Source organism: Carlito syrichta, unplaced genomic scaffold, assembly GCF_000164805.1.
Source record: "Carlito syrichta isolate Samal-C Ts95f unplaced genomic scaffold, Tarsius_syrichta-2.0.1 Scaffold304629, whole genome shotgun sequence".
Classification (NCBI taxonomy): domain Eukaryota; kingdom Metazoa; phylum Chordata; class Mammalia; order Primates; family Tarsiidae; genus Carlito; species Carlito syrichta.
Genome location: NW_007248725.1, coordinates 642,236 through 660,501, shown reverse-complemented (window position 1 = coordinate 660,501; position 18,266 = coordinate 642,236). Strand labels below are relative to the sequence as shown.

The 18,266-nt window shown below is 42.3% G+C and overlaps 2 protein-coding genes across 6 annotated transcripts in view; both read left to right on the top strand.

Moving 5' to 3' along the window:
* Positions 1 to 13,362, top strand: part of TMEM183A (transmembrane protein 183A) — a 16,552-nt gene extending 3,190 nt beyond the window's left edge. For 2 of the 4 annotated variants that reach the window (XM_008060470.2, XM_021713600.1), the window contains 5 exons: positions 3,983 to 4,139; positions 5,072 to 5,252; positions 7,697 to 7,777; positions 9,993 to 10,148; positions 11,386 to 13,362. In XM_008060470.2, the coding sequence (XP_008058661.1) occupies positions 3,983 to 4,139; positions 5,072 to 5,252; positions 7,697 to 7,777; positions 9,993 to 10,148; positions 11,386 to 11,571 (761 nt within the window). In that variant the 3' untranslated portion in view covers positions 11,572 to 13,362. Of the gene's footprint in view, positions 1 to 3,979; positions 4,140 to 5,071; positions 5,253 to 7,696; positions 7,778 to 9,992; positions 10,149 to 11,385 lie in introns of all 4 variants that reach the window. The other 2 variants (XM_008060469.2, XM_021713598.1) reach the window with 1 other exon arrangement.
* Positions 13,363 to 15,080: 1,718 nt separating this feature from the next.
* The window catches only part of PPFIA4 (PTPRF interacting protein alpha 4), a 53,294-nt gene continuing 50,108 nt past the window's right edge, over positions 15,081 to 18,266 (top strand). For both annotated transcript variants that reach the window (XM_021713608.1, XM_008060468.2), the window contains exon 1: positions 15,081 to 15,190. The gene's annotated coding sequence lies outside the window, so the exon portion shown is untranslated. The remainder of the gene's footprint in view (positions 15,191 to 18,266) is intronic.

Below are 18,266 nucleotides of genomic sequence, written 5' to 3'. Positions count from 1 at the left end.
TTTTTGATTTATTGTAGAGATGAGGTCTCAACAAGTTGCCCAGGCGGGTCTTGAACCTGCAGGCTCAGGCAATCCACTTACCTCAGCCTCCTAAAGCGTGGGATTACAAGCTGAGCCACCGAGCCCAGCTAGAACATCTTTATTCACATAAAATTCATTCCTTTAAAGTGTACAATTCAGTGGCTTTAGTGTGTTCACAGAGTTGTGGAGCCATCGGCATGATCTACGTTTAGAACATTTCCATTACCCTAAAAAGAAACCTCATACTTACTAGCATCCCTTCTCATTCTCTCCCAAACGAATCTACTTTCTGTCTATATAGATTTACCTATTCTGGACATTTTTTACAAATGGAATCATGTAATATGCGGCTTTTCATGTTTGACTTCATTCACTTAGCATGCTGTTTTCAGAGTTTGTTCATTTTGTAGCATGTATCAGTATCTCATTCCTTTTATTTGGCTGTTATGAATAATGCTGCTGTGAACATTCATGGACAGGTTTTTGTGTGAACATACGTTTTCATTTTTGGTTAGGTAGGAGTGAAATTGCTGGATCATATGGAGACTCTATGTTTAATTTTTGAGAAATTGCCAAGCTTTTCCAAAGTGATTGCATCATTTTATATTCCCACCAGCAATGTATAAGGGTTCCAGTTTCTTCATATCCTCATCAACGCTTGTTTGTCTGACTTTAAAATGATATTATCTAGTGTTTAAGATCATAGTAGATGTGAATTGGTATCCCTGGTGGCTTTGATTTATATTTCCCTGATGGCTTATGATGTTGACCCTCTTTTCATTTGCTTCTAGGCCATTTATGTATCTTTGGAAAAAAATCTTTTTATTATTGAGTTGTAAGATTTATTTATATATTCAGGATACTGGTCACTTATCAGATATATGATTTGTGGTTTACAGACTCAGCCATAATTCATCTTTTACTTCCTTACTCTACCTCCATTAGGTTCTCTCATTCTAGTCAGACTTATCCTTTTTTCTTCTTTTAGCTTCTTTTTTTGGGGGGGAGTTGAAGTCTCATTCTTTTTGCCCAGACTGGAGTGCAGCAGCACACTCACAGCCACTGTAGCCTTGACCTGCAGTGGCTGTGAGTGTGCCACTGCACTCCAGTGTTCCTTCCACCTCAGCCTTCCAAGTAGCTGGAACTACAAATGCATGCCACTACCTGGCTAGTGTTTGTGATTTTTTGTCATTGAGACGAGGTCTCACCAAGTTGCCCAGGCTGGTCTCAAACCTCTGGGCTCAGGCAATCCTCTTGCCTTGGCCTCCCAAAGTGCTGGGATTACAGGCTGAGCCAAATGTCTGGCCTTTTAGCTTCTTTTTAATGAAATATTCAAAATCAGGCACAGTGGCTCACGTCTGAGATCCCAGCATGTTGGGAGACCGAGGCAGGACTTGAGCCCACGAGTTTCAGATCAGCCTAGGCAACCTCATCTCCATCTACAAATAAAAAAGTTAGTGACTTGGGAGGCTGAGGTAGAAGGATCGCCTGAGCCCATGAGGCTGTGGTGAGCTGTGATCATGATACTGCACTCAAACCTGGGCGACAGAGTGAGACCTTGACTCAAAAAAAAAAAAAACAAGAAAGAAAAGAAAAAGAAATGAGAATAGCATAATGAACTTCATATAGCCATTACTCAGCTTCAACAATTATCAATTCATAGCTATTAAAACAGTTTTTTTCCTCTTTTTACCACTTTTTTAAAACCACTTTGTTTTTATAAGCTATAACTCATGGCTATTTTTGTTTCAACCATGACTCCCCTATCCTATCATACTACACACACTGTATTATTTTGAAACAATTTCCAGATATTCTATCATTATCTCTATAAATATTTTAGTAGTTATCTCTAAAAGATAAATAATCTTAAAAATACCATTATTACATCTAAAAGACTTAACAGTAATTTCTTAGTTTTACTAAAATCTTATTAGACTTTTTTCTGTCCTTACGTATGTTTTGTTTTTCTAAGTACCTTGGCTTCTTGTTAGCTCTTTATTTCACTTGGTATACTTTCCCTCTTAACCTATGCCTTTCTGGTGCATCAGAATTCTTTATGACCTTCATGACTTATCTCCATGAAGCTTTCCTCTACTGATACCATTTCCTTCATTTTGAAATTTCCTAATGATTATGTATGCAACATGCAGTTCTTTAGTATTTACTAAATTTTGTTTCTAAAGATGGAAAATTTTGACTAGTACTCTGCTTTGTAAAAGTCTTTAGAGGTCTCAGTAGTGAATATTCTTGTAGTCATTTGCCTTCTCTTTCAGAGAGAGAAGATGTAATATGGGAGAAAGTGGGTCCCAGACTTGGAAGACTGAACCTTGAATGGTTACTGGAGATTACAGGAAGGGTCAGGAATCAGAAGGATGTTGTTTTAGACATATTGGTCTCTTATGAAGAACCTGATCTAATCATAGAGCTGTGGGAAGCAGTTAGCTAGAAAAGCAGGGGTGACTTTGGAGGGCAGGGGGTGGTATAGGGGCTTTTTGCCCAGGAAAGAAGAAAGCTGGTTTTAGGATAGTCCTGTGACTAGGTCTGAAATAAGTGTTAGGATTAACCCAGATTCAGGTATTTTTACAGAGCATGTGTTGTTACCTGAACCTGAGAAGTACAGTGGACCTCAGAATTAACACTAATGAGTTCTGAAGGAAGAGGAGATAGAAATCCACTGTCAAGGAGTGACTGAGTATCTCTGGCTAGGATCATAAGTCAAAATGACAATGAAATAAGGAGAAAGTAGAAGAAAAGTGTGTTTGCAGGCAGTTACTGAGTAATGCGAATGTATTGAAGCTTATCTGATTTTTTATTTAGTTTGCTCTTTGAGGTTTCCTCATACCATCTTAAAGCCAATTTTGTTTTTTACAGACTAAACTGAAGAAAATGTTTGGTGGGTTCTCAGAGACTTTGAGGGAAATCAAGAGCAGCAGGGTTTATTGTGCAGAACTGGAATGTGTAGTCAGAAAACCTGAGTTCTGCTTCCCTTGACTAGATGGCAAGGTTTTGTTTTGTTTTGTTTTTTTGTGTCTCACTCTGTTGCCCAGACTGGAGTGCAGTGGCCACTCTCACCCACCGCAGCCTCGACCTGCTGGGCTCTGGCGATCCTTCCATCTCAGCCTTCCAAGTAGCTGGAACTACAGGCGCGTGCTGTCACGCCCGGCTAATTTTTTGACTTATTGTAGAGATGAGGTCTCGCCAAGTTGCCCAGGCGGGTCTTGAACCCGCGGGCTCAGGCAATCCACTCACCTCAGCCTCCCAAAGCGCGGGATTACAGGCTGAGCCACCGAGCCCAGCAAGGTTTTGTTTTGTTTTGTTTTTGAGTTGGAATCTCATTCTGTTGCCCAGGCTGGAATGCAGTGATGGGGTTATGGCTCACTGCAGCCTCAACCTCCTGTGCTCAGGTGATCTTTCCACCTCAGCCTCCTCAGTAGCTGGGACTAAAGGTGTATGCTTCCACGCCCAGCTAGTTTTTAAAATTTTTTTCCTAGAGACGGAAGTCTCACTCTGTTGCCCAGGCTCGTCTCAGACTCCTAGGCTCAAACAGTTCTCTAACCTTGACTTCCCAAGGAATTACAGGTATAAGCCACCATGCCTGGCTGTTTTTTTTTTTTTAATTAATAAAATGGGTATGATAATATTTTTCTGATTTCCACTGGAAAGTTATTAGAGTTGATAAAATATGTGCAAAGACACTTTGAAAACTTCAGAATGGCATGTTAGTAGTTGTTAACTAAAGGCCTTAAGAACAAGGTCTATTTACTTGGGCAACAGGAGGTAAAAGTTTCCAGCAGCTGGGATAAGTAGGAAATGATAATAACTTTGAGGGGCTTCCTTGGACCAGTTGAAAATCTTTTCCTTACTGTGCAATCCCTGGGAGAATTGAAATGATTGAGTATCTTTAGATATGAATGTAGTAGGAGATCAGAAGTGATTATCGTTTTTTCTATTGCAGAAGAACTGGATGGGGCTGGAGGAGAAGAGTATCCCATGGATATTTGGCTATTGCTGGCCTCCTACATCCGTCCTGAGGACATTGTGAATTTTTCCCTGATTTGTAAGAATGCCTGGACTGTCACTTGCACTGCTGCCTTTTGGACCAGGTTGTACCGAAGGTGCGACCATAGAGATGTCACTCTGTTATATGTGTAGCTGATTTCATTGTTGTTTGTGATTTGAAAAGCTACTCACTGGATGGTGTCCTCTTTTCACTTTCACTTTGTCTATTCCATGTAAAGCTGGGCATGACCCTAGCTTTAGGCTCCTTGAGCCCCTCTGTAGTTTAAATTTGATATTAATTACTCAGGTAATTGTCTTCCCTGTGGTTGCCTCCTTACTCCCTCCAGTATCCACTTTAGCACAAACTCTAGTTGTAGATCCCAGAAAGAACTATCTATTCTTGCTTCAGAGACTTATTTAGCTAGAATATTAAAAAACTATAGATGCCTATCTGCTTATCTTTCCAACTGGATTAGTTGTTTTCTTAGATTTATTAGTCATCTTGAAGTATAAAGTTTTTGTACTTACGCTGCCCTATGTATAGTTGTAATGGTGAGGAGCAAGTTAATTATATAATTAGTAAAAGAGCTAGCTTTTGATGCTAGTGAAATTGTAGTGAAGATTGTGAGCTGTTGTAATGCTGTGGTGGGAAGGAGTGGTGAGTAGCAAGGAGTAGAGAACTTGAGACATCCTGGTGGCAGAACCTGGTGACAGGAGAACCTGGGACAGTTTCATTTTGAGCAACAAAAGTATGTTAATACTGTTTTAAATTCAGAGTGAAAGTCAGGATTTAAACTTTTGTAGAGTGAAAGTCAGGATTTAAACTTTTGAAGTGGATGAAAAAGTGCAGAATTAAAAGGCAAAGAAATAAAAGTTGCTGAGAGCTTAAGGAGATGGTGATTTGTATGTGTGTGAGCACTTGGGGATAAACCAGCTACTGGCTGGTATAAGAGTACTGTAAAGTTCATACAGAGACCAGGAGTCTTAGGCGACTGACTTGGAGCAGGAGAGACAGGTCACATATTGGTAGTAATGTGTCATGTTTCAGGCACTACACGCTGGACGCTTCTCTGCCTTTGCGCCTGCGACCAGAGTCAATGGAGAAGCTGCGCTGTCTCCGGGCATGTGTGATCCGATCTTTGTACCATATGTATGAGCCCTTTGCTGCTCGAATCTCCAAGAATCCAGCCATTCCAGAAAGCACTCCCAGCACATTAAAGAATTCCAAAGTAAGTGAGAACTAGTGTTGGGGTTTGACTAGTGGATTCTTATATGTGGGTCTGTTATCATGGTTTGTCTCCAGCTTCCTTAATGGGGAGGGCTGTAGGTCCCAGTCTGCTAGGGGAACTAATGTAAACTTCCAGGGCTCAAAGGTTTCACTTCTCTAGGATATTCCTGCTTTACTGGGCTGACTTAATCTTATCTTTGCCTTAAAGCTTCCTTGTGCTTTTTAGCTTATGCCTTATTCTTTTTATTTTAATTAATCTTCATGCATTTTACATTGGACCATTTTAGATATAGTGGTTTTGATGGTTTGGGCTAAGGAGAGCACAACTCAAATAGTAAATGTATGCTATAATTTTTAAATCATGGGACAAAGGTATAACACGAACAACTCAATAATTTTCTATTTATAATGTGACATTGACATTAGGGATTCCCCTCTGTTGTTGACCTCCTTAAAGGACTCTGGTGTAGACTTTATTTCTTTAGCATTTGCTGAGGGCCCCATGCCAGGCTATTGCCAAACTCTGATTCATAGACCTTTGGGAAGGCTATTGGTCCTCTGAACCATATCCTTCTCTGAAATCCTTCTTGTGTTTTAGGCTTTTTTATCTCAGGATTTCCCCAGTATTTTATATTCATACATTATATTCAAGTTTCAGATATTCTTCTGATTTGTAAATAGGTCTATTGTCTTTGTTCCGTTTTTTCTTTTTCTCCTCCCTGATGAAATTGCTAGTGATGTCAACTTTGCCAAGCTAGGCTAGTATAACAGATACAATAATTTAGGCAAGTTGATATCTTAGCCCTTTTCTTATTCAAGTAATACCATTGTCTAAATTTCATCTTTGAGTTTGTAGGTAACTTTTATTATTCTGTTAATACCCCAAGTCTCATATTCTATAGCACTTATCATTCTCTTATGCTTTGTTTTTATGGTAATGGACATTATATAATAATTCTTCTTCCCTAGTGTAGCTTTAGGGTGATCATATTCTACCTGATATGTATGAATTAAAAGGGTACTATTGATTTCAAGATTATCAAGGCTCACCCGAGACATGCAAACTGAGGTGGTCAGGGCCATTGGCTGTGCTCAAGTTAATATCATGCTAGTTGATGGATTTAGGGCAGGAGTAGAATGCTGGACGAGTAGGATTTCACCTGGCAGCTGCTTCTGCTTGTAACATGAGTGGACAGTGTATTATCTCACATTTACAGTATCCCTCCCCAGAAACATTGATATTATCAGACTAAACTGTCTTGGGGGTGGGGATCAGCCCAAAGTTAGCCATGCCAGGAGTGAATCAATTGCTGGGAACAGAGCAGCATTGGGCAAACTCCTCATGCTTACACATCTTAGCGGCTCCAGTGCACGATGCAAGTGCTACTGCCTAAATTCTAAAATACCTGTATCTTCATATTCCTATCATTCTCATTAATTTTTAAAAAGTGAACTGTAGAAAGCCAAAGTAAAATGAAGACTAAGGTCTTAATTCAAATAGTAAGTCCAGGCCACCTGGCTGCTTCTTTTGTGCCTTGTTAGAGATATTCTGAAGAGGGTATGGGACCTGCGGTGGCAGTTGTCCCACGCATGGCCTTGCCACTTGTATACTCACAGTCGCATGGCATTCAGGGAATTGCCAGCATGCCTAAAGGAAGTTGTCCCATGTTCTTGGACTCCAGCTTTTCGTATTTGATTCCCCCTCTCTCTCTTTTCAGTAGCATAGCTTGTGTGGGACACTGGAGCCGTTGTGATGGCAGCAGAAGTGTTTTCCCCTAAAGCCAAGCCCATTATTTTTGATGGAACAGCAGGACGTACAGGGCATGTCTGAAGGGCAGGACAGCTGGCACGGCGGACGACCCACCCCCTACCCCCTGGGAGGTACTTCACTTCTTGTGCTTAACCCTAGCTGTAGCCTGACTTTCACTGAGGGGCTTACTCTAGACTGAATTCAGCCTAGCTGTGTGGTTTCTATACTGGCTGTCTGCTCCCAGAAGGTCCTGAGCAGTTTCCTCCGGTCATGGGGCCAGCTCTCCCTGCCTACTTTATGGCCTTGTTATCATCTTGACTGGTGGCTGCTGGCTGCCCTTATGTTTTAATGTAGAGGAGTGACCTGCTGAATCACAAAGAATGCTCCAGCCTCCAGATACCATGTTTCTGTCTTTAAAGATGAGAACAATAAGGGTTGATGTCAGTAACTCTGAGGTTGACTTATATTGGTCCCTCTTTACCGAACAGCCCTGGGACTGTCTGTTTTCATGTTGCACCAACGTGAAGTTGGGGGTCTATATGTGCCAAAGTAAAATCTCAGCATTGGGACTGTGGCTGGCTTTAGAGCTGTCAGAGAGAGGTTTTTACTGCTTATTTTTTGTTACCTTATGGTGTGTTTTGATTTTTTTTTCTTTTTCTTTTTTGTTGGTTTATTTTGTTTTTACTTTCTTACAGTGCTTACTTTTCTGGTGCAGAAAGATTGTTGGGAACAGACAGGAACCAATGTGGGAATTCAACTTCAAGTTCAAAAAACAGGTATGTGGTCTTCTCTTTGCTTTTCGGGTAATATCTTGTTCTAATAAATTTCACTAGATGCTTTTCTTAGTCTGTCTGTGCTGCTAAAACAAATACCACAGACTGGGTAATTTATGAAGAACAGTTTTGGAGGCTGGAAAGTCCGAGATCCAGGTGCCACCAGGTTCAGTGTCTGGTGCAGGCCTGGTCTCTCTGCGCCTAAGATGGGCATATTGTTGCATCTTCCAGAGGGCAGGAACACTTTGTTCTTACATTGTAGAAGGCAGAAGGCCAAAAGAGGCCAAACCCAGTGTGAAGATTCTTTTATAAGGGCCTTAATCCCATTCAAGAGGGAGGAGCTCTGTGACCTAATCACCTCCTAAAGGTCCCACCTCTTAATATTGTTGCATTGGATATTAAGTTTTAGCATTTAAAACTTGACTCTAGGCTTGAGATTGCCTTATTAAGATTAAATAATATATATAAAAACTAATATAGATTGAGCATCGCAAATCCAAAAGTCCAAAATCCAAAATGCTCCAAAACCTGAAACTATGAGCACTGACAGGATGCTCAAAGAAAATGCTCATTGGAGTATTTTGGATTTTGGATTTTTGGATTTTCAAGTTTTGGATGCTTAAGTGGTATAATGTAAATAAAAATCTGAAACACTTGTGGTCCTGAGCATTTCAGATAAGGAATACTCAACCTGTATTGCCATGAAAAGAAAAGGAAGGAGGAATGATTCTGTTTTGAAAGACACAAGTATAACAACGTGATTCAAGAGTAAACCTGGATTTGATCTGTGGATCAGGGAACAAAGAGCTATAAGAGACATTTTGGGGACAATTAAAGAAATTTGAATCAGCTGTGGATAATATGAAATTATTGTTAATTTTCATATGTGTGATAATGTGTGGTTATGTTTAAGTGTCTATTTATGCTGAATTATTTAAGGGTGAAGTGTAAATATTACTTCCATATGGTTTTGCACCACTCTCCTTCCCAAAGTGTGTGATTTCTGTATATGTACAAATATAGAATGGGGGGGAAAGTACATATGGCAAACTATCAATGATAGAATGTATACAGAAGTTTATTGCACTTATTATTGAGTTTTCTGTATACTTGAAGTCTTCTAACAAGTGGGAGAAAGGGAAAAAAAGTAACAATGTACTAAAGTTATTTGCTTAAATTATTTTTTGTTGTTCAAAGCCAGTATATTTATAAATATACTTTATATGGTTTTATGTTAGAGGTGATTTGAGAAAGCCATGAGGAGAGGAGAGGGAGAGGGATTGCCAAAAGGCTTTATGAAAAGAGTACAAACCAGTCCCATCTGTCTCTGCCTTGTGTTCAGACTGTACCTGAGAGCTTGGCCACAGGGAGGATCTGCTTTACCTATCTGTAATTCTTATCTTCAACAGCCTCATTTTTTTTTAAACCTGTCTTCTCTACTTAGTATCTCACTGATGAGACATTACAGATAAAGGTAGTTATTCCTCACTTGGTGGTTAGTGGGTTACAGATAAGTTTGTAAATCATATTTTCCTATTGATTTATTTCAAAAACATGGTTCTGGGGAATAATTTTGGTTCTGGTATTTTGCATTTAATAAGATCCCCATAGTCTGGGATATCCATTAGCCATTGGTAGAAAGTCCACCAGACTTTTCTGAGACGGGGCGGAAGGGATAGTCTTAATAGTGGTGAGATTTACTAGAAGCAGAGACCAGGATATTGCAGGAAAGTGAATACTGACATTTTCTTTAGTTCCAGGACTTGTTGTGACTTCTTTGTTTTATGGTGCATGGAATTAGGTGGCCATTTCTGCTTCTGTCTCTTTTGTGTAGCAGATGTTCTTTGGAGTTTGACAAGTTATAAGGAATATGCAGTCTTTCAAATATTGGAGAGCCTCTGATAGAGGCTGTAAGTTTCTATTGCTTGTCAAATAGCAAGGAATAACTACCGTATTTGCTCATCCAAATGTATTTCCCCTTCTTTCAAAGGGCAGGTTTTCTTTGATCTTCAGAAACTGAAATGTGTGTGTGTGTGTGTGTGTGTGTGTGTGTGTGTGTGTGTGTATCTATATATATAGAGAGAGAGAGAGGGAGGGAGGGGATAACAGAAAGGTGTATCTCACTAACTTTAGTCGAGCCATAGGATTTTAATTGGTGGAGTCTTAGAGCTATATACATTTCTTCTAAGCTATTAGATTAATTCTCAGTTCTTGTCAGTCCCCTAGGTTAAAGAGCAAGTGTATGGGAGGATTACAGCCTCCTGTTCAGTATGAAGATGTTCATACCAATCCAGACCAGGACTGCTGCCTACTGCAGGTCACCACCCTCAATTTCATCTTTATTCCAATTGTCATGGGAATGATATTTACCCTGGTAAGTGGGGACTCAGATGGTCATCCTCAGCTCTTTCATAGATTCTCATAAAGAGATTTGTAAATTTAATCATTAAGGAAGAAATCTTTGAAGAATAATTTTAAAAGTTTGAAATCAGATTTAATATGTTAGGAATAGACAGATTTGTGGAGATGGTAATTATATCAGAATATTTTACCTCTTTTTCTGTAGGAAAATAACGTTTTTGCATCTTGTGTAATGATCATTAATAATTGGGAAAAATTATCCTATTAGGAATAATGATGAGTCACATACATGAGCACTGTGTGTCAGGGCCTTGAGGTCCACATGGGGTCATAAATGGGATGTTAATATATGGGGTGACCAGCTCAGCTCTGTCCTTGGTGTGATCCTATCACTGTTCAAGGCTTAGCTAAGAATTAGATTAGTAAACAACATTTTTTTTCAGGTTTAAGAAAATTTTAATTGGATTGGCAACTAGAGACTTTGTATAATTTGTATTCTCTATGTCTTAGGCTTATATTCATATACATGGGATTCCCCTTCCACAATGAAAATAGCTTTTTTTAGTGGTAAAATAGATAATGAATGCATGCTTTATGTAAATAATTTAAGTAATACATAAATATATGAGAAAGGAAAGGTGACTTAGACTTCCACTATCGTATAACTGCAATTAATCCTTTGGGAGCAAGTCCTTTAATGTGTCTGTTAATATGTATACTTGTACTCTCTTAAATAATTTTGTATAATTGAGGTTATGTCATACATGCAGTTTTAATTGTAGGCACCTCTCCCTCCAGGTTAAGCCACATTAATGACCTAGTTATATACTCATGCTCCATGTATTCCATACTATACAATTCTGTAGACCCATTTGCACAGACATTTGGAGATTTTATTTTTACAAAACATGGGATCAGATTTATGTTATGTGCATCTTTCTTGACTTGCTAAACAGTATCTTATCAAAATCCCTTTAAGTATCTTATAGCTTCAACCCAATTTTAAAAATTAGCTGTGATGGTAGTCTTTGTGCATGTATACTGATTTATTCATCCATTTGTGAGACTTTCTTTAGCATAATTTAAATATATGAAGCTAAGAAGACTTTATAAAATTGTCCTTACCTTTTTATATCTTTACGAAGATTAATCTTGTGGGCTAACCAATGTAAATTATGTTGACTATTTCAGAGTGAGCTGTTGGAAACAGGGTGTGTAAGTTGGGTACTAAATTTGTTTTTCTCTTTTAGTTTACTATCAATGTGAGCACGGACATGCGGCATCATCGAGTGAGACTGGTGTTCCAGGATTCTCCTGTCCATGGTGGTCGGAAACTGCGCAGTGAACAGGGTGTGCAAGTCATTCTGGACCCAGTGCACAGCGTTCGACTCTTTGATTGGTGGCATCCTCAGTATCCATTCTCCCTGAGAGCATAGTTTCTGCTTCCCATCCCTTGGGGCAGCCCGGAGTCTAGTCCATTAGTAATCAGATTCCAGTTTGGAAGGGTTGACTGGATTGTTATATCTGGTTAGTAATGCACATGCTCTTCAGGTTCCTGGGGCTCCTGTTAGGGGAGGGAGAAGTTTTGAATTAAGAAGAAAAACATCTATGATTTATAAACATATTTTAATGTAAAAATTTGCATTTGAAAGGATTGACCCTGTTTTCTGTGTTAAAACCCCATTTGGTGCTATTGAGTTGTTTGTTCTTTTTTCTTTTATCCCAGCAAAAATGGTTGATCTTGCTTTAGGGGAAAATTAAACTCCTAAATCTCCAAACAAGGAAGTTTCAGCATTCCCTTAAAGATCAGAGGAAACTTAGAGGCCTAAAATCATTGCTACTGTTGCTTCCAATTTAGCTGACCCTCAAATTCAATTGAGTATTTTCTCTTCTCCCATTACCCTTCTCCAGAAATAAAGCAGGTGACAGGGTTTTAAGAATCTTATCAGATTGACTTGTGTATCTTTTTTAAAAAATAATTTTTGGATATTTATTGTATACATATTATTTTGCCAGTTTGGGATCTTAGGTATTTTTTTGCATGAGGCTCATAGTGGTAATGATGATTCTGTGCCCATGGTACTGTTCTAGGAACTTTATGTAGTACCTCTACTTCTCAAAATCTTGCAAGGTAGGTGATATCATTCCCATTTTATGGTTGAGAAAACAGAATCAGTGACTGTACTCATAACACTAGTAAATGCAGAACCAGGATTCTGACCCAGGTTTTTTTGTTACACTACAATTTAAAAAGATCAGTCTCATTTTTCTTGTGGTGGATGGTGGTAAAAGGGAATAGGCAGAGTGTACATAGATACAAAAGTGAGAGTGAGTAAAAACCTGATTGTGGTATACCTTATCCTAATCAGCCTAAAAAGTACGATTGATTAAAGAGTCTATTAAATCTGTGTTTCTATGTAAAACACACCAGGAAAATTATTTCATAAAGGATAGTGGCACTTTCATTGAATTGTTAAAAAGGCATTTATTAGAAAGGTCATTAAAACAAATGCATTGCATGTTGAAACCAGCCTCTTGAACCATAAGCACTTAGTGACTTAGCCCTGTAATCTACTGCTTCTGCTGTCATCCTGTGTATCTACAGAAGCCTGGCCTTTTGTCCATGCAGAAATGCTAATGTCCTCCTGTTGGTCAAATGATATTGCTGTTCTCTGAGATGAGGATCATGGGTGTTTTTTGTTTTGCTAAGAAGATAACCTTGCTGCTTGTCTCTCTTTCTACCCCCAGCCCCTCCATTAACCAGTGAGCTGGATATTGCCAGAAGGTGGGCATTAAGACAGTATTCTTCAAAGATGAAAATCTTGTGAGGGAAGTTTTTGTGAGCCAATCTGCTAAATTAGTGTGGTGTTTTTCCTTACTATTTTCCCCACCCCTTGCTATTTAAAGAATATTCCTAGGAGCCATCTGCTTAATACTGCTGCTAACAGCTAACCTTACCCTACCTTGAGGGTGGTATTAAAGCTGTTCACACACAGAGTGAGCCTGGGCCAGTGAAAAACAGAATTTGGGTATTTAAGTTGATAACAATAAGCACCTTGCAAACCTCTACAATTAAAAGTTGTCTCTTTGAGGCAGGAGGAGAGAAGCACAGAGTCGCTAACTCAAGATGCCATGGAGCAGGAGAGAGTTGTCCTGGTGCATTGTGTGTCCCCCATTTAGGAGTTACCTTTTAAAAGGGGGTGAAATAAATTTGGCTTAATAATTGTGTTCTGACTCAACTCTTGAGTTTTTGTGTCAAATTCCATGGTATGATGACAGATACACTAATAGAATATCTGCTGTTTGTCAGCATAATATTGACAAACACTTGGTAAAGTGTGTTATCGTGGCTTCAGCTTTCCTCTACATTGGCTGAGTTGCCTCTTCTAGCGTGGTGCATATTTTATTAGTGAAAGGATGTGAAGTATCTTGGAAATTTCTTTTACGTGAGAACACCAGACCACCTGGCAAAGAGTTAGAACTCTCTGGACTACAGGTGAAAAACTGTTTTATAATTTTCACTTCCTTAAATGTATACCATGATTTTGTTATGATGGTCAAACAAAATGCAGTTGACCCTTGAACAGTGCAAGGATTAGGGTCAAGACTCTTATCCAGTCAAAAGTCTGCATATAACTTTTGATTCCCCTGAAACTTAATAGCCTGCTGTTGCCTGGAAGCCTTACTGATAACATAAACAGTCGATTAACATGTATTTTGTATATGTAGTACATACTACGTTCTTACAGTAATGTAAGCTAGAGAAAAGAGAATGTTATTTAAAAATTCATAAGGAAGAGAAAATACATTCACTGTTCATTTACGATGTTGATAAAGTTCTTTGTTCTCAACGTCTTCACGTTGAGAAGGCCAAAGAGGATGAGAAAGAGGAGGGGGAGGTCTTGCTGTCTCCGGTAGTGGAGGAGAAAGAAAATCCACATATAAGTGGGCCCTTGCAGGTCAAACCTGTGTTGTCCAAGGGTCAACTGTAATACCAATTTTAGCCTCACTTGTCACCCCTCAAATCAGAATTACTCTGTTCAAAAACGCAAGGAAACTACACCAAATGGTGAATATATTGGGAATAATGAAAGAAGGTTATGTGTGTCAGTGATCTCAACTGTAGCATTTGCTGATATAGACTATGCAGTGTATATATCTATAAATACATATATGAACACATTGCATGTATATAAAAATTGTTCACACTTTTAGCAGTGCTTACTGGGTATTGGTAAAGGGTTGAGTAGGCACTGTGATGAGACTTCACAAACCAGATGGGAAAGATGCATTAATAGCCACAGGGGACAGAGTAAGGGAGCAATTCAGGCAAACGGAGAGGTTTAAAAACGTTAAAATTTGTCAGTCAGGAATTTTGGCATTTGAGACTGTTTTCATACTATGTATATATAATAGACAGACACTTCATTTTGTAGTAACAGTGTTAGAACAGCCAGGTTCCTGAAGGGAAGCGATACAATTCACTGTAGTACAAACTGCAGAACTGTATCTGAGTTTCGTTTTCGTCACTTAAAAAAAAATGGGTGCGACCAAAGAAAAGCAACAAATGGGCAAGATAGGTGTGAAAGGTGACAAACCGTTGGCAACAATGACAAAGCCTGGACCGAGGTCACTTTAGGGAACAGGTTGTTAGACTGGGAACAGGGGTGAGTTCAAACGGAGGGGCGGAATGTGCGCAGCCCTCACGGGCCTGGAACCTTATTCCTGCCGGCTGAGACCGGCACTCCGTCCCCCGCTACTCGGACTCCCGGGGCTGAACCAAGATGGCGCCCTTGTCACGTGCCAGGGCCCGGGAGAGTTCGGGGGCGGGAGGCGTGGCCTTGGGAGAGGCGGCTGCGCCCCGCCCTTGGAGGCGTGGCCCGGGGCTATCCGCGGAACAAGGGGGCGGGGCCTCGCGGCTGGTGGCTCGGGCGGCGGAGGCTGCAGCTACCTCGGAGCCGGCTCCGCTCTCTAGGACGTGTTGGGCTGCCCGGTCGGGGGCGGCTCCCTGCTGCCTCCGAGCCCAGCTGTCCGGCCTTCGGCGTTTGCAGGCAGGTGAGCGCCCAGAGCCTGGGCCGGGGGGAAGGATGACTCTTTTCCTCAGCTCCTGCTTCCCTCAACAGTTTGGGGAGGGGTCTTGTCTAGCACACCGGGGAAGACAGCCCTTTTCCACTCAGGATGTGTTGTCCGGCAGGCGTCGATGCTGCTCGCCCCGCCGCCCCTTGCCGGCCTTGGCGGTGCCCGGTGCCCTTGGGGTGAGGATGGGGGGCGATGCCCGATTTGCGGGGAGGGCGTGGAGTTCGCCCTCAGCTCCGTCGACTTCGGGGGAGGGGGCGAGTCTTCGGTGGGAGCTAGGTGAACTGCGCCCCCATTTCCCCTCCAGGAGAGTCTGAGAAGAAGCGCCTCTCGGCTCCTGAGCCAGCTCCGCTCCTTTGGGCACGCGCTTCCTGGGGTCCTCATCCTCCCTGAGTTCCTCATACCACCCTTGGTACTATCGCTAGCTCTCCATTCCTCGAACTGCCAGCCTCGGTCTGTGCCAGAGATGCCCCCATCTCCGCAGTGCCAGGGCGGTGGGGTGGAAGGAGCAGCCAACCCGAGGCCTGGTGGGGGTGGGGATGGGGGTGGGCGCAACAGGAAAAGAGGGCTGGAATCGAGATTCCTGAACTGGGAGGGTGGGAGTGGGGAGCTGACTTGCGTCCACGCAGTAGGGATCTTTTCCAGTACAGAGCTTGAGGTCTTGATGGTGGGTGGGAAGAGAGAGGTCGAGTTGGAGGACTTGGAGACACGGTGTGGGTGGTTTTCTTTGAAAAGGAGGAGGGATTTAGGACAAGGTGCCACTAGGAGCTGATGTCACCTTTGAGGAGAGGTGTGCCAGTAGTATCCATTAGAGGCTAGGAGAGTTGGGGCTGTTGTGCTCTTCTGTGTGGAGAGCAAGTGGTTAAGGAGGCCCTCCTTAGCTTGGAGATCCCCTCCTGGTGTAAGCTGAAGGGGCCCCTCCAGGAGCCAGGTTTCAGGGACTTCCCATGGTCCTTAACAGAGTTGTTGGAGCAGGCACCTGTACTTTGTTCAGCATCCAGCAAACATTTGTTGGCCACCTACTGTATACCAGATACTATGTTAGGTGCTAGGTGTTCTGAAGTCAGTTTAGAGCCATAGAGCAGCTGAAAGGTACATAGAGTAGGTACATAGAGTAGGTATTCTGTTAACACCCCCCATGCTGCACACACAATTTTGCTACATTGCTGTTGGATTCGAAAAAGAAAGACAGGTGTCCACATGCTTTCAAACAGTTGTCTGAATTCCAACCCATTCACCCCCTACAACTGTTAACTGGCCAGGTAGTCCCAGGGAAGCTGCCTTCGCAAAAGAGGTAGTTAAATGATTTCCCTTGGTTATTTTCTCAGATTTTGTCCTGAAGTCTGAGGATGTTTCCTGGGATAAATTATCTCAAAGTAATGAGATGATGACTAGCACAGTGGTTATTGGGGGGCCAAGAGTGCACTAGACACTCTGCTCAGTGGGAGGCGCCATCACTGGAAGAATGAAGAGTGTGGGGGAGGAGTGCGTGGAAGGGAATTCTCAACCAGTGGTGTGGGATATGTGCTGCTGAGCATGTCATGATGTCAGAACTGAGCAGTGCATGAGATCTGGCAGCTGGGTTGTAAAGGAGAGATTGGAGGGGCAGGGCAAGGCAGCCAGCCAGGCTCCTGGGTCCCTTCTCTGAGTTGATTGCTGAAATCTTAGAGTCAGAAAGCATTGTCAGGAATGGCTTGTGGGTCCTTACTGATCCTTGAGGATAACAGGCCTAGAGTCAGGCCATGAGGGTAAACAGTCAAGCTGTGCTAGTGATAAGGCAAGCTCAACAGGGCCAGGGAGCTGGATGCCAAGGGGGCTTTATGGGATGGGGGAGCTAGCTGAGGCCTTTTAATGCCAGAGGTACTCTGCCCTGGGTTTTAGGCCCTAATGGGTTGGTATGTGGGTTGCTGTGGAAACTAGGTGTAGTGACTGAATGGTATGGAGTTGTGTATTTGCCTGTGTGTGCGTGCAAGCGCTGGAGAGGAGTGGTAAGGAGCAGGGAGGATTGAGGGAATGAAAGCGGCTTCAGAGTCTGGGTCCCAGGTAGGGAATTGAGAGAAATGGAGGGGAGGGATAGGGTCATAGGGAGGGACAAGTGTGTATTGTAGCCACATGAAGTCACCATCTGTCCCCCCTCTGGCCTGCTAGCTCACTGACCTATAATTAGCTCCGGAGGGCATACGGTGCTGGCTCACAGGAGCGTGGCACTTCGGGTGGGCGGCAGAGTAAAGACAACTAAGAGCTCAGAGGGGCTGTGGTCTTTGGTGTACTCTAAAAGGGGCTGCTTCTAGGGGACCCTCAGCACTAGGAGGGACCTGGGGAAACTGAGACTGTCGTGGGGGCAGGGCTGATGGGAAATAGCAGTGGGGGAAGGAGCTCTAAGGAAGTATGGTATGTGATTCCAGGGCCGGGCAGAGCCTGAGGACTCCTGTCATCCTGTCTTCTGGCTGTTGACTCAATGCACAGAAAGCAGGACTGCTGCCCAGTGCATTGCTCTGCCTTCGGAGAGGCTTGGGTACTGCAGCCTGGGGGCCTCCCTCAGGTGTCCTTTGTTCCCCCATGTGACGTGAGCTCTAGCATGCAGCAGCTGCCTGCCTTTCAGTTGGGAGGAGAGAGGCCTTGGCTGGGCTGCTTCATTCTGAGAGAGCTGGAAGAGAAACTGCCACCAGTTAATTCAATTGGTCATACTCCGAGTGGTGCCCAGCACTGACCCCCCAGGCTGTGCCAGAGATGGAACATTTGGTCACATGCTACTCTATTACTCTCCAGTGATTACGTGTGTATCTGTGTTCTCTCAAGTAGCTGTGAACTTCCTGCTAATTGAGGTCATATGTTACATGTCTTTTGTTTTTGTAACAGTAGTGGATTCATGGAAATCACTCAGTAAGTGATCTTTGGATTGAAATGAAGAGGTCTGTCTTCTGGTCCCCTGGGTTCCATGAAGTGGGGCCTCCTCACAACTAGAAATATTTAACCTGGAGCAGAGAAGCCTCTGGGGATCCAGTAAAGTGGTGTTACATCTCAATGGGGAAATTCTATAGGCAGTAGATGAAGG